General features: G+C 33.5%; 1 protein-coding gene across 1 annotated transcript in view; it reads left to right on the top strand.

Annotated features, from left to right (window-relative positions):
- NUP62CL (nucleoporin 62 C-terminal like) overlaps positions 1–14,120 on the top strand; it is a 41,523-nt gene that overhangs the window by 1,582 nt on the left and 25,821 nt on the right. Inside the window, exons 2-4 of the mRNA XM_023523830.1 lie at positions 5,939–6,043; positions 7,386–7,484; positions 11,390–11,552. Of these exons, the coding sequence (XP_023379598.1) occupies positions 5,986–6,043; positions 7,386–7,484; positions 11,390–11,552 (320 nt within the window). The 5' untranslated portion in view covers positions 5,939–5,985. The remainder of the gene's footprint in view (positions 1–5,938; positions 6,044–7,385; positions 7,485–11,389; positions 11,553–14,120) is intronic.

Here is a 14,120-nt window from a genome sequence, read left to right on the forward strand (position 1 = left end):
CCATATCTTCATTTTAGCATTATTTACAATAGCCAAGGTATGGAGGCAACTTGGGTGTCCATCAGTGGATGAATGGATAAAGAAGAGGTGGTACACGTATACAATGTAATATTACTCAGCCATAAAAATAAATGAATAAATAAAAAGAATAAATGAATACTACTGATACAACAATTCAAACTCTCATGGAACAGGGATAGAAAGAAAAATCAGTGCAAAAATTTAAAGTGCAGAAACAAACCTGGGTTATGAAGATGACATTTCAAATCTGTTCAGAGAGAGCATGGAATAATTAATAACTGAATTGCAATAGCAGGCCATCCAGGTTATATGGGGAAGAAGTGATTAATTTTTACCTGAAAAGATAAACCAAAAGAAATACTAGGTGACTTAAAGGTAGAAAATGAAACCATAAACATTTAAAAAACATACGTGAATGTGAAAATATGTAAATAATATTTCTTGGATTGTGGAGAGGACCATTTTTATGTATAATTTAAAAATATATAATATAGTCAGTCAATTGGTTAAAAAATAAGATTATAAACAGTGTAAATAGGTATATCATCCTCCATCTACCCTGTATTATTCCCACCCCCTTCCCCAAACCCCTCCATTCAGCTAACCACTATAATTGTATATATACTTCCAGAGTTTCTTCATCGATTTGCTAGCAAATAAAAACATATGTTCTTAGCCCTCTACTTTTATTTTTTTATATAAATGATAGTCTACTCTACCCACTATCCTTTACCTTGTTATTTAAACACATAAACTGTATACACTTATTTTAAACCTTTTAGAGATCATTTCACATCAGTCAGTATATAGAGAACTTCCTCGGTATTTTTTATAGCATCATAGAATTTTATGGTCTGCATGTGGTATAATTTATTTAGTCACTTGCTGATGGACATTTGGATTATTTCTTCTTTTGGTAATACAAACAGTGATATAGTGGGTATCATTTTACATGCCATTTTACTGGTGTACAAGTACCTCTTTGTGAATAAATTTCCAGAAGTATTGCTGGTTCAAAAGATAGATGCATTTGTAATTTTTAAAACATTCGCCACTTGTTTTTCATGGAGTATATACCAATTTCCACTCCCGTTAGAAACATGAAAGGCTGCCTGTTTCTTCACAGCGTCCTTAACGGAGTGTTACTAGTTTTTTTTTCCCCACTATCTGTTAGGTGAAATTATTTTCAATGTAGTTTTAATTTGCTATTTTCTCCTAATATTGAGGTTGAACATCTTTTACATGTTTAAGAGAAAAAGACCTTTGAAATACTATGTAGAGTCATAAACCATAAAGGAAAAAATTGATGGAAATATTTGACTATATAAACAATAAAAATAAAATTTTAAATGACAAATGGCATAGAAATTTTTGCAACATTTGACTAAATGGCTTTGATATAAACTTTTTTTTTTTAAATCAGTAATAAGACAGTACTCCAATGAGAAAAATGGGCAGGTGACACGAATAGGCAATTTCAAATGAAGAAATTAAGTAGCAATCAAACCCAAAATAAAAATTTAGCTTCACCAGTAGGTAATGAATTATAAATATTTAAACACCTTCGCTATAATTAGTGTTCTTTAAAAGTATACAAGTGGAATCTAAGGAATAAAATAAACAACAAACAAAATGAAAATAGACTTCATAGATACAGAGAACAAACTGGTGATTGCCAGATGGGAGGTGTGTTGAGGGGTGGGATTAAGAAGTACAAATTGGCAGTTACAAAATAGTCACAGGGATGTAAAGTACAGCATAGGAAATATTGTCAGTAACATTATAATAACTATGTATAGTGCCAGGTGGGTACTAGACTAATTGGGGGGATCACTTAATAAATTATATAAATGTCTAACCACTATGCTGTATACCTGAAACTAATATAAAAAATTATTGAACGTCAACTCTAATTGAAAAATAAAAATTAAAAAAAAAAACAAGAAATAAAATTTAAAAAGTATATATGCAGTGCTTCTCTTAAATGAAACATAGAGATATTCCAAGATACTCATTTTAAGTAATTGAAAGGTGTGGTAATGTTCTCAATCCCTTGCCAACATCTCCTTGCTATCCCTTTAACCCAGTGGCCCTAGATGTTTTGGGTAGCAGTCTTATGTCACTTATTGTCATGAATTATTCAACAGTTGGATGCAAGCAACAATAGATTCAAATGCAGTTACTTATTAAGCAGTTTTTCCTTTTGAAGAGGAAATAGAGTATCTGTAATTATGTATTAGAGTCTGGAAAAAGTTGTTTTAATTCATCTGAAATATTTATTGAGCACTTACAACCATATGCCACATATAGTAACCTACAGTAAGGATAAAAAGATGAGCTTTGAACATTCATGTACATATTCTTATATAGATATATGTTTTCATTTCTCTTGTGTAGATACCATGTGTAGAAAGAATTATTGGATAGTATGGTAACTCTATGTTTAACACCTTGAGGAAGTGCCAGAAAGCTTTCCAAAGAGGATTTTACATTCCCATCAGTATTGTATAGGGTTTTCAATTTCACCACATCCTCACCAACACTTGATATTATCTGTCTTTTTGATGATAGACATCCTAGTTGGCAAGAAGTGATATTTCATTGTTGTTTTGAATTGCAATTTTCTCATGACTTTTGACATTGAGTATATTTTCATGTGTTAGGTGGCCAATTGTATTATCAACTTCACCTCTTTCTGACCATTCTTTTGTAGTCACACCTCCCTCTAACCATGCCCGAAAAGGATCTCTACTTTAAGGATTCATGTCATTAGATTTTGTTTACCTAGATAATCCAGGATAACCTCCCTATCTCAAGGTACTTAACCTTAATCACATCTGTAACATCCCTTTTATCAAGTAAGGTAATATGTTTGCAGGCTCCAGATATCAAGATGTGGCCATTTTGGGAGACCATTTTTCTGTTTACCACACCATCTTAACAATATTAAATTGTTTGATCTATGAACATGAGATATTTCCATTTATCGAAGATGTTTTTAATTTCTTTCAATGATGTTATTTATTTTTCTGGGTACAAGTCTTGTACTTCTGTTAGATTTGTTCCTAAGTATTTTATTCTTTTTAAGCAATAGTAAATGGAAATTTACTATATATATATATAAAATTATATGTATATATATATGTGTATATTTAATTTTATTTTATTATTAGTTTCAAGTATACAGTACATTGGTTAGACATTTATACAGTTTATAAAATGATCCCCCTAATTGCTCTTTCTCTCCTCTGGCTCTCCACCTAGCTATTACATTAATGCTAGCTGTTTTCCCTATGCTGTGCTCCCCATCTCCATGACCATCTATTAACCACTGATTTGACTTCTTTAAGCCTTCACCCCATTCTCCCAGCCCACCAACCTCCCCCCCTTCTGGCTATCACCAGATTGTCCTCTATTGGAATTATTTTTTTATGTATCTATCTTGTATCCTGTAACTTTGCTGAACTTGTTTATTGTTCTAATAGATTGCTAATGGATTCTTTAGAATTTTTTGTATTCATGATCATGTCATCTGTGAATAGAGATAGTTTTATTTTTTTTCTTTTTGACATGGATGCCATTTATTTCATTTTCTGGCCTCATTGTTCTGGTCAGAACTTCCAATATATTGTTGAATTAAAGTAGTAAGAGCAGACATTCTTGTTCTCTTCTTTGTAGTAGCAGGTAGGTATTTAGTCTTTCACCAGTAAATATGCTGTTAGCTATGGGTTTTTTGTAAATGCCCTTTATCATATGAGGAATTTCTCTTCTCTTCCTAGTTTGTTGAGTGTTTTCATCATGAAAGGGTGTTGGATTTTCGAAAATGCTTTTTCCACTTCTTTTCAGATGACCTGTAGTTTTTAAATAATTGAGGTATAATTCATATACTTTAAAACTCACTCTTTAAAGTGTACACTTCAGTGGTGGTTTTTAATATATTAACAGAGTGTGAAACCATCACCACTATGTAATTTCAGAACATTGTCATCACCTCAGAAAGAAACCCTGTACCCATTAGCAGTCATTCCTCATTATTCCTTCCTCCCATTTCCTTACAACCACTAATATACTTTCTGTCTATGCATTTGCCTCTTATGGACATTTCATATAAATGGAATCATACACTATGTGGCCTTTTGTGTCTGGCTTCTTTCATTTAGCACAATACTTTCAAGATTCATGCATGGTGTAGCATGTCTGAGTACTTAATTCTTCTAATCTCAGGAGGAGTGTTCTTTTCAACTTTCTCTTTCCCTGGTTATCTCTGGTAAACTAGCTGGCCTATAGCTTAAATTGTTGCTTTCATGAAACTATTTGCCTCAGCCAAGAGTTACAGGCTCCCTTCTTCCATTCAGTAAAAGACTGATTAAAAAAAAATAGTTCATTAGTACTGTTTAGTATAGCCAGCCCTCCAAATAGTATAGCCTATTTGCCTCCTCTTAATTGCTTACCACCCAAATCTCCATTTTTTTTTTTGAGAGCGAGTCCTTTGGCTTGAATTTCCTCACATTCTGTTTCAAATAAGGTCAGCTCTTTTGGGAAGATCTATGTTCTTATGGGCTGCCTTTATCCCTGAGCAAAATCTTTGAACCATTGCTTTGGGCTCTTGGCAGTGACAATTGCCTCTCCTCTTCTTGCTTATCTCTTCAGGCATGGAACCTCAGCCCTACAAGTGAGCTGGGGCAAGGCAAGCAAGGTAAGGGTAGTGGCACCCCAGTATTCTCTGCCTGCTGTGCCTGGTGCAGAGCCTCTGCCCTTTGGGGGCTGAATGGAAGAAAGGAGCCCATAACTCTTGGCTGTACTCACAAGAATTTCAGCACTATAACTCTGTGTTAGAGGTGATGAAAAATTCTGGCTACTTGACCCTCCAAATAGAATAGTGGATTCCTTGAGCGGGAGCTGGGGAACAAGGGAGTCTAGTCTTCTTGGCCACTCCTTTCTGAAGTATAGCTTTAGGTGAGCAAGGGTAGCTCATCAAAGTGAGGAGGATGATGGATGGAGGAAGGGAGTGGGTTGTAACTCATATGCCAGACTCTCATTGGTATTGCTGAGTTTTAGCAGATTTTCTTGAATAAATGTTTCTTCATTTGCTATATACCTTTAGGACCATTTTCAGAGATTTCAAACTTTTTAATATATTTTTTTATCAGTTATGGTTGTTTCACTTGGGAATGGGTCCCCAGGACCTCTAATGTGCAATTCTGGAATTGGATCCTCCTCTTATATTTACTTTTGTAGTAAAGTAGAATTTCTTTATTACAATGGTGCTGGAGGGCTGGCTATCCTAAACAGTACTAATGAACTATTTTTTTTAATCAGGCTTTTACTGTGTCATATTTATGAGATTTCAGGGTATCTGCTTTTCCTTGCTTTGTTTTTATTTCTGCATATAAATGAACCTTGTTATAGTGATGTTTTAAAAATTGTTTTTATGTATGTTTTAAGATAGTGGTCCAATTTCATTGTTTTGCACATGGCTGTCTAGTTTTCCCAGCACCATTTATTGAAGAGACTTTCCTTTCTTTATTGTATATATATGGTTTATTTCTGGGCTCTCAATTCTGTTCCAGAGGACTGTGTATCTGTTTTTCTGACAGTATCATACTGGGGAATGTGATACCTTTGGCTTTGTTCTTTTTTTCTCAGGACCGCTTTGGTTATTCAGGGTCTTATGGTTCCATACAGATTTGAGAATTTTTTGTTCCATTTATGTGAAAAATGCCATTGGGATTTTGGTAGGAATTGCACTGAATCTGTATATTGCTGTAGGTAATATGAACATTTTACCAATGTTAATTCTTCCAACCATAAACATGGAATACTTTCCATTTTTTTGTGTGTCTTCTTCAGTTTCTTTCAACAATATCTTGTAGTTTCCAGTGTGACATCTTTTTCTACTTGTTACTTTGATTTTTAGGTTTGACTCCAGCATCCACTGTTGCCATCACTACTAGTTCCAGCACCATGCTGTTTACATCAATCTCAAATATTTCCACCTCCACTGCTGCTACTGGGCTCTCATGTAAGTTACTGGTTGCAAAGAAAATATTGTTATTTTGCATGAGACCACTTAACTCAATTTTCCAATATAAGCCGTGGGTCTCTTGCATCTCATAAATTATCATTATGCTTGAACCCATCTGTAACTGCTGATAGCAATAGTAGCTTTGTTTAACAACCTAACTGTCATGGCTTTAGCTGTGAATTTATATTAACATGATTATTATAGCCTAAAATGATAATTTTAAGCATATAATTCATTAACATTGTAATGTTTTGAAACTTTTTGAAGCTAATGGGAATAGGAAGTGGGAGTTTTGCCAAGTATGTCTGAAGGGAAAAAGTCTTATTATCCATGCGAATAATATAAAATAGGAAATAAAAGTTGAAGCCTTGTTAGAGTATATTCTTCTATATAGACCAAGTTCGTATTCCTTACATTTTACATATCAGAAGGGTTACATGACAAGGACCAGTTGTAATTTGAGGTTTTAATTGACACTATGTGATGTCTTATGGCCTCCCCCCTTGAAGGTAACATCTGGATGCTTCGAGCTAAAAAGTGGGACATTAATTATCTTGCAACCTCAACTTCTTTGCTACACATCTTCCATTAGCAGAATAAAAGCAAATGTTAAGAATATTGAATTCTGTATATGTGTTAGGTAGTTCTTTTTAACAGGTCTATATAAGTTGACTGTGTTTTCGAGGTATCTTCCCAGGGCCGTGATGTTCATCATTAGACTTTATTATTGTAATCCTAGCTGATGCTTAGCTGAGAGTAAAAACTAGTGGCCTACCATCCCCATCCTTTTGTGCAGTTGGCATAGGTAAACAGTTAAAATTGCTGGTTACCACTTGAGTTGTATTTTCTATCAAGTAAATTTCTAATTTTGAGACATGACTGAGATTCTAGAAACCTTTTGATATATGTAAGCAATATCTTTCTCAACTACAATAGATTTTGTGAATATGACCATGTCCGAGGTTGGGAGTTAAAATTGTTGAATGAATTCCATTTTTAATCAAATACTTGCCCTCAGACCTTTCCTTCTGTCTTTGTTGTCCTAAGTGTACAGTTCAGTGTTTTTAATAAGTTTACTGAGTTGTATAACTATTGCTATAATCCAGTTTTAGAACATTTCTACCACCCTAATAAGATCTCTCAGCCCCAGATGACTGCTAACCTATTTTCTGTCTCTACAGACTTGCCTTTTCTGCACATTTCATATAAATGGATTGACCATAGTTTTTTGAAGTTTATCCAAAAGTTTCTAAAGGACCCTTGAGATGAAAAAGACTATATAAATCCCTCAATATTTTTGTTTAAAAGTATAATAGTAATATTATGTTGTTCTCTGCAGTCGGTGCCCCAACAACTTCAGCTGGAATGCTTGGTGATATAACTATGGGATTTAGATTAAAATTCTCTGGAGAGGGTGGAGCAGCATCTACTGTATCTAGTAAGTTTTTAGAATTTTTGGGACATATTTGGGCACTCATTGGAAATGTACTGCATAGTAGACAGTAAGTTGGTTGTATTCTGTTGCTTACAGGACTAAGTAGATTTTGATCACCTCATCAGAGTATTCAAAAGGTACAGCAATACTGACAATTACCAGAGAGTAGAATGAGACAATTGATATCAGTGATATTACTTCTTTGAGATAACTACAATCAAAGCTACTATCAAATTCTTATCAACTTTTAAACTTAAGGATTTTTATTATTGATAATAGTGTTTAAATTGACCCAATATATTGAGATTGATATAGAGTTTTTTTCTCTAAAAGTTAATTTTTGACCTACATTAAAGTTGACCTTCTAAGGCTGATTACAAGAGTTTCTGTAGACCTAACCTAAATTTGTTTCTGTCACTTAGGAGCTAGTTAGGTTGTAGGTTGAAGAAAACTTGGTTACCCATTGCCTTATAGCTAGAGTGAACCAGGAAGTTAGAGGACAATTGCCACTTAAACCTACCATTTAAATCAGACTCCATTTTAGGAAGTCTTGTTTGTTTTTATTTTTAAAAGTTTACTTAGAGATGAAGTGAAATATTGAGTCATTGAAATACTAATTGACAGGCTTTTTGGTGACTCTGCCATTGCCCACCCCTACCTATCTAAGTCTCAAATTCCTTCCTGCAAATTGGTACCTTTGCTATCAGCTCACCCCTTATTGCCATTTTATTCACCACTATCTTATGTACTTACCCACCTCTTCATCAAATAAGTCTCAACTCTACACCTGCAACCCAGAGTTATTTCTTCCCCCTACTCACTTTTCCTTCTCCCTAAGTATATTCACTTGATCACTTGAGATCTTCATCTCACAAATCAGCCTTACAGAGTAGTTTTCAAGTGTCTGTGTCTGCAAATTTATAACCATTCGGGATTATTCTCCACCTTAGGTATAATCGGCAAGTTTTAAGACAAGTTTGCTTGTTACCACTGTCATCTTTTATATGAGTCTGAGAAAGTAATGCTGTCCATTCCCAGCATGGACAGGATAGGAAAACTGGACAGTAGAATCTTTGAAAGGATGTTTTCACTATTTTATATAATGATTTTAAGACCATCAGAATGAGATTTATTTAAATGTAAATCCAAATTTGGCATGCGATTATTTTCTCTTATTTATAGAACTGTGCTTCCCTTTTACTATACAGATAGGTAGAGTTGACTGTATTTAGTTAGACCAAAGTTGTAACTTGCAAAATCAGAGTGTAATAGAACCTTTATTCCCAAATCTATTGCCTCTTTTGGTATTAATTGAAACATTATTGTTATTTAAATATTATCTCTTATGCCAGAGCTAATTTTTTTTATACACTCCCTCCTCACCTCTGCCAGAGCTAATTTATACCTTTTTTTTAAATGGCATAAAAAATCAGAAACAAAGATGAATACTGTATAAAAAGTTTTAAATAATCATACCATTCTTTATGACTCATGATTCCTTTATGTTTAAGCTGACAGATATTAATTTCCTGAAGGTATCACTCATCATCTCTGAAAAGTATTTTGTTTGCCTACTTAGTTGTTTCTTTAGTGGTCGGAATAGTAGTTTGCTTTTTCTAAATTATAAAAACCATATATACATGCACATATATATATATATATATATATACATGCACATATATACATGCACATGTATATATATACATATATACATATATACATATATATATGTCATTCCCTCTAGAGAGAACGGTTTATTGTTTCTCTTTCCAGCCTTGTTTCCAAACACACACAAAACTTCATTAAATTTATTTCTACAAAAATGGGATTTGATATGTGTGTATATATATGCACACACATAATCTTAGATTTTGCTGTTTTCTCTTAAGTATACATCATCTTTATATATCTGTTCATGTCATAAAATAATAATTACTTTTTAAAAAAATCTTTGAGGGAAGATAAGCTTCTTTACAAGAAGGACTCATTTTTTTACTTAATTGTTTTCCAGTTTTGAATATAGTAGTTGCCCAGTGTTTGAATGAATGAAGTCTTGATGGTGTCATTAACTTTTAGAATTTCTGGGGAAAGATTTATTTTTAGATAACACTGTTATTCTCAGATGAAGAAAGGGGTGACATGGCTGTAAATAATGCCACACAAGATCCAAGTAGTCTCTCCAGTGTTTTGACTGATAGTGATCACAAGGATCCTTTATGATTGGGCATCATCTTTCCCTGTGGCATTCATTCCATCCTCACAGAGGCCAGCACAAAGAATGGGGGGAAGTATTATAAGGATCCTTGTGGCCAAATGGGAAATGGAATCTTGTGGGAATCTAATACAGGTATTGTTGTGGCACTGAACTTCAATAAAATTGGAACTTAAAAATTGTTCAAAAAGCAGCTATAGAGACCTCCAGAATCTAATATGACATAAACATAATTCAGCTGTTCTCCCTTTGTCAACTTCTTTTTTTCTTTTGTTAACTTCCCATTGGTTTCCTTACCCCTTTTTCTGCATTACTGTTTTAGCTTATTCTTAATTTTGACTTGCTCATGGCCCCTTAATTCTACTTCACATTCTTTCTCTGTCAGTCCTTCCAACTCCCGCTGCCTATAGTCTGATTCTTTCTACACTTTTGGAAATATTTCCAAATTTCTACCAATAGTCTGTTTCTTTCTATAGCTCTAAATTTTTGAAAATAAGATTCTGACCCATCTTATATCTGGCTACAGCTTTTTTATGCCAGACCTTCTCATAGACTGGCAGTAGCATATGGGATGGCTTCCCATACTTCAGATGCCCACCCTTGTCCCAAACAACTGTGAACCAGGATCAAAGGACAAAGTTACTAGAATAAAGAATGGGTGTCTGAGCCTGATTCCTGAGCAAGAATGGAGTAGACCAATTTCCTTTAGAATAGGCAGTGCATGTGTATTGGCAGGTAACAATTTTTGCTATAGAAGTAACATTTATTAATTACAAGAACATTTGAAATTACAGAGACCCAAAATGTAAAAAAAAAAAAAAAAATTCCAGTCCACCCCAGCCACAATTTTCTGTTCATTATTCTTTAAGTGCTTAGGGTGTAGGAAAAAACAAAAGTGCTATAGAAGTTCAGAAAACCAAGATGTAACAATGAGTAGAAGAAAAATGAGCAATAAACATGGGGAAGGAGGAATTTGAGCTAAGCCATGAAGTATACTGAGCATTTCATCTACAGAGGGCAGGACATTCTAGTAGAGATGACAATAGAAAAAGACACACAGGAGACAGGCCTAGGCTGTAGATAAAATTTTGAGAGACTTTTACCTATTAGACTGGCAAAGATGTATGCCTTGTATGGGCTTTGATGTAGAGAAACAGATATTCTTTCCTATTGATAGGAATGTAAATTGGCAAAATCTTTTTGGTATGGCAATTTGGCAAGATATATAAAATTTAGAGCATGCTGACCCTTCAACCCAGCAATTTCATTTCTAGAAATTAATTACACAAATGTATTCATGTAAGTATGCAAGGATATGGATGTACAGAGAATTCGTATAAGGTTGCAATTCTTTCCTTGAAAGTTTAGTAGAACTTAGCTGTGAGGTCATCTGGTTCTGGAGTTTTCTTCATGGGAAGAGTTTTGGGGATTGATTCAGTTTCTTTAATGGTTGAAGGTCTGGTTAGGTTGTAAATTTTATTTTTCTATAAATTTATCCAGGAGTGTTAGTTTTCAGCAGGGAGGTTTATCCAGATACTTGGCCTGACATATATTTCTTCGCATTACAACAACATTGAGTTCAAATCCATACAACTTTGAGTTCAAATAATGTGTATATGGTTTTTATCCTGACTGATCAATGACTGAATGAAAATGTTTCTCATTCCTTTCTAACATTTTACATTTTATTTTCTAGCTACGACATCAACAACCACCACTACCACTGTTACCACTACCACAACAACCACAACCACAACCACCAGTGGCTTGGCCTTCAGTCTAAAACCTCTGACATCACCTGGGATTAATAACACTATTCCAGTTGGTTTCGCTTCTATACCTTTTACTTCAACTGTTAAGTAAGCCTATATATTTAAAAATTTGTGTGAGTTTCATTTTACACATTGTGCACAGGCATAATTTGCTTGTATAGCTTTAGAATAGTGTTTGAAAAATAGGTAAACGACTCAGAGTTGAAAGAGCAGTTAGAGAAAGGATTTTTGTAGCTTGGGAAGATGAACAACCAACAGGACACTTTTGTCTTCTGAATACCATTATAATAAAATTATTTCTATTATTAATAATAGCTAATATTTATTGTATGATTACTATATGTTTAGCAACTTGACAATGCTTTACAGATGTCATATTATTTAATCCTCACAGTAACCCTATAAGATAGGCAATATTTTTATTCCCATTTTATAGATGAGAAAATTGGAGAACATAGAGGTTTTATGATCTGCCCCTGGTCACACAGTTGGTAATGGTTGAGCCAGGATTAAAATTCAGGTAGTCAAGCTCCAGCAGCTGTATTGTTACAGTCTATGCCATGTTCCTCTCTTTTTGTCCTTTTTTTTATTAAACTTTTTATTTTGAGATAATTTTAGATTCACATGTACTTTTAAGAAATAATACAAAAAAAAGTCTCTGTGGTTTTTTCACCTATTTTCCCCCAATAATAACATCTTGCAAAACTATATCACATGCAGGATATTGACATTGATACAGTCAACATACAGAACAGTTCCATCACCACAAGGATCCCTCCTGTTGCCCCTTTATAGGAACACTCACTATCCTCCCCTCCTTTCCCTGACCCTGGGCAACAATTAGTCTGATCTCCATTTCTATAATCTTGACAGTTTTTGAAATGTTATACAAATGGAATCATAAAGTATGCAATTTTTGGATGGTAGTTTTTTTTTTTTATTTCATTCATTAGGCATAATTCCTTGAGATAAAGTTGTCACATGCATCAATAGTCTGTTCTTTTTTATTTTACAGTAGTCCACAGTATTGTGGGTGTACCATAGTTTGTTTAACTATTTACCTGTTGATGGACATCTAGGTCATTTCCAGTTTTGGGCTATTGTAAATAAAGCTGCTATGAACATTTGTGTACAGGTTTTTTGTACATATAGTCTCTCTGGGACAAATGGCCAGGTGTATAGTTGCTGGGTGGGATGGTAGGTCCATGTTTATTTTTTTTAAGAAGTTGCCAAGTTCTTTTCCATCATGGCTGTGCCATTTTACACACCCAACAGCAATGTATGAGAGATCCAGCTTGTCTGCATTCTTGCCTGGATTTGATATTATCACTATTTTTATTTTAGCCCCTCTAATAGATATGAAGTGGTATCTCATGTGGTTTTAATTTACATTTCCCTGATGACTGATGATGTTAAACATCTTTTCATGTGTTTGTCTTCGGTATATCCTCTTTGGTGGTGTCTGTTCATGTCTTTTGTATTTTTTCTACTTCAATTTTTTTTTACTATTAAATATTAAGAGTTTTATATTTTCTTGATACCAGTTCTTTATCAGCTATGTGGTTTACAAAACTTTTTTCTAGCTCCATAACTTGCCTTTTCATCTTTTCAATAGCGTATTTTACCATACAAAAACTTTTAATTGATGAGGTCTGATTTACCAATTTTCCCTTTAATGGATTATTCTTTTAGTGTCAAATATAAGATCTCTTTGCCTAATTCTAGATACCATAGATTATCTATTTTCATTCTATAAGTTTTATAGTTTTACATTTCACATTTTAAGCTCATGATTCATTTTGAGTTAATTTTTGTATAAAGTATGAGTTTTAGGTTGAATTTTTTTTTTTTTTTTTTTTTTTTTTTTTTTTTTTTTTTGGTCTAGGGATGCCCATCATTTTCCGGCATCATTTGTTGAAAGGCTATCTTCTTCCATTTAAATGCTTTTGCACCTTTCTCAAAAATCAACTAGACATATTTGTGTTAAATGCTTAATTTAAGCTTTTTCATTTTTAGCTTGATGGTATGGTGGATTACACTGATTTATTTTCAAATGTTGAACCAGATTTGCATATGTGGAATAAATAACCACTTGGTTGTGGTCTATATATATTTTTAGATTCAGTTTCTAGTATTATGCTTGAGAACTTTTATATCTAAGTCCATGAGAGATAGTGGTCTGTAGTTTAGTTTTCTTTTTAAATTCTAATTCTGGTTTTTATATAAATCCAGATAATTCTGGCCTCATAAAATGAAGTATTTCCCTCTCTTATATTTTATAAAAGAAATTGTGGAAAATTGGTATTAATTCATTAAATGTTTGGCAGAATTCTCCAGTGAAACCTCTGGGCCTTTTAAGTTGTAAATCGATTTCTTCAATGGTTCTAGGACTATTCAGGCTATCTGTTTCATCTTCTATGAGTTTTAGTAGTGTATGGTTTTTAAGGAATTGGTCTGTTTCTTCTAAGTTATCAACTTTATGAGTGTAAAGTTGCTCATAGTATTCCCTTTTTGTCCTTTTAATAGCTATAGACATATTCCTGTTTCATTTCTGATATTGGTGATTTGTACCTTTCTTTTACAAATTTTATTAATCTTTTCCCAGTGAAATAAAGTAGCTTTTATTTCATTGACTGGTCTATTGCTTTCATTTTT

Source organism: Pteropus vampyrus, unplaced genomic scaffold, assembly GCF_000151845.1.
Source record: "Pteropus vampyrus isolate Shadow unplaced genomic scaffold, Pvam_2.0 Scaffold419, whole genome shotgun sequence".
Taxonomy (NCBI): domain Eukaryota; kingdom Metazoa; phylum Chordata; class Mammalia; order Chiroptera; family Pteropodidae; genus Pteropus; species Pteropus vampyrus.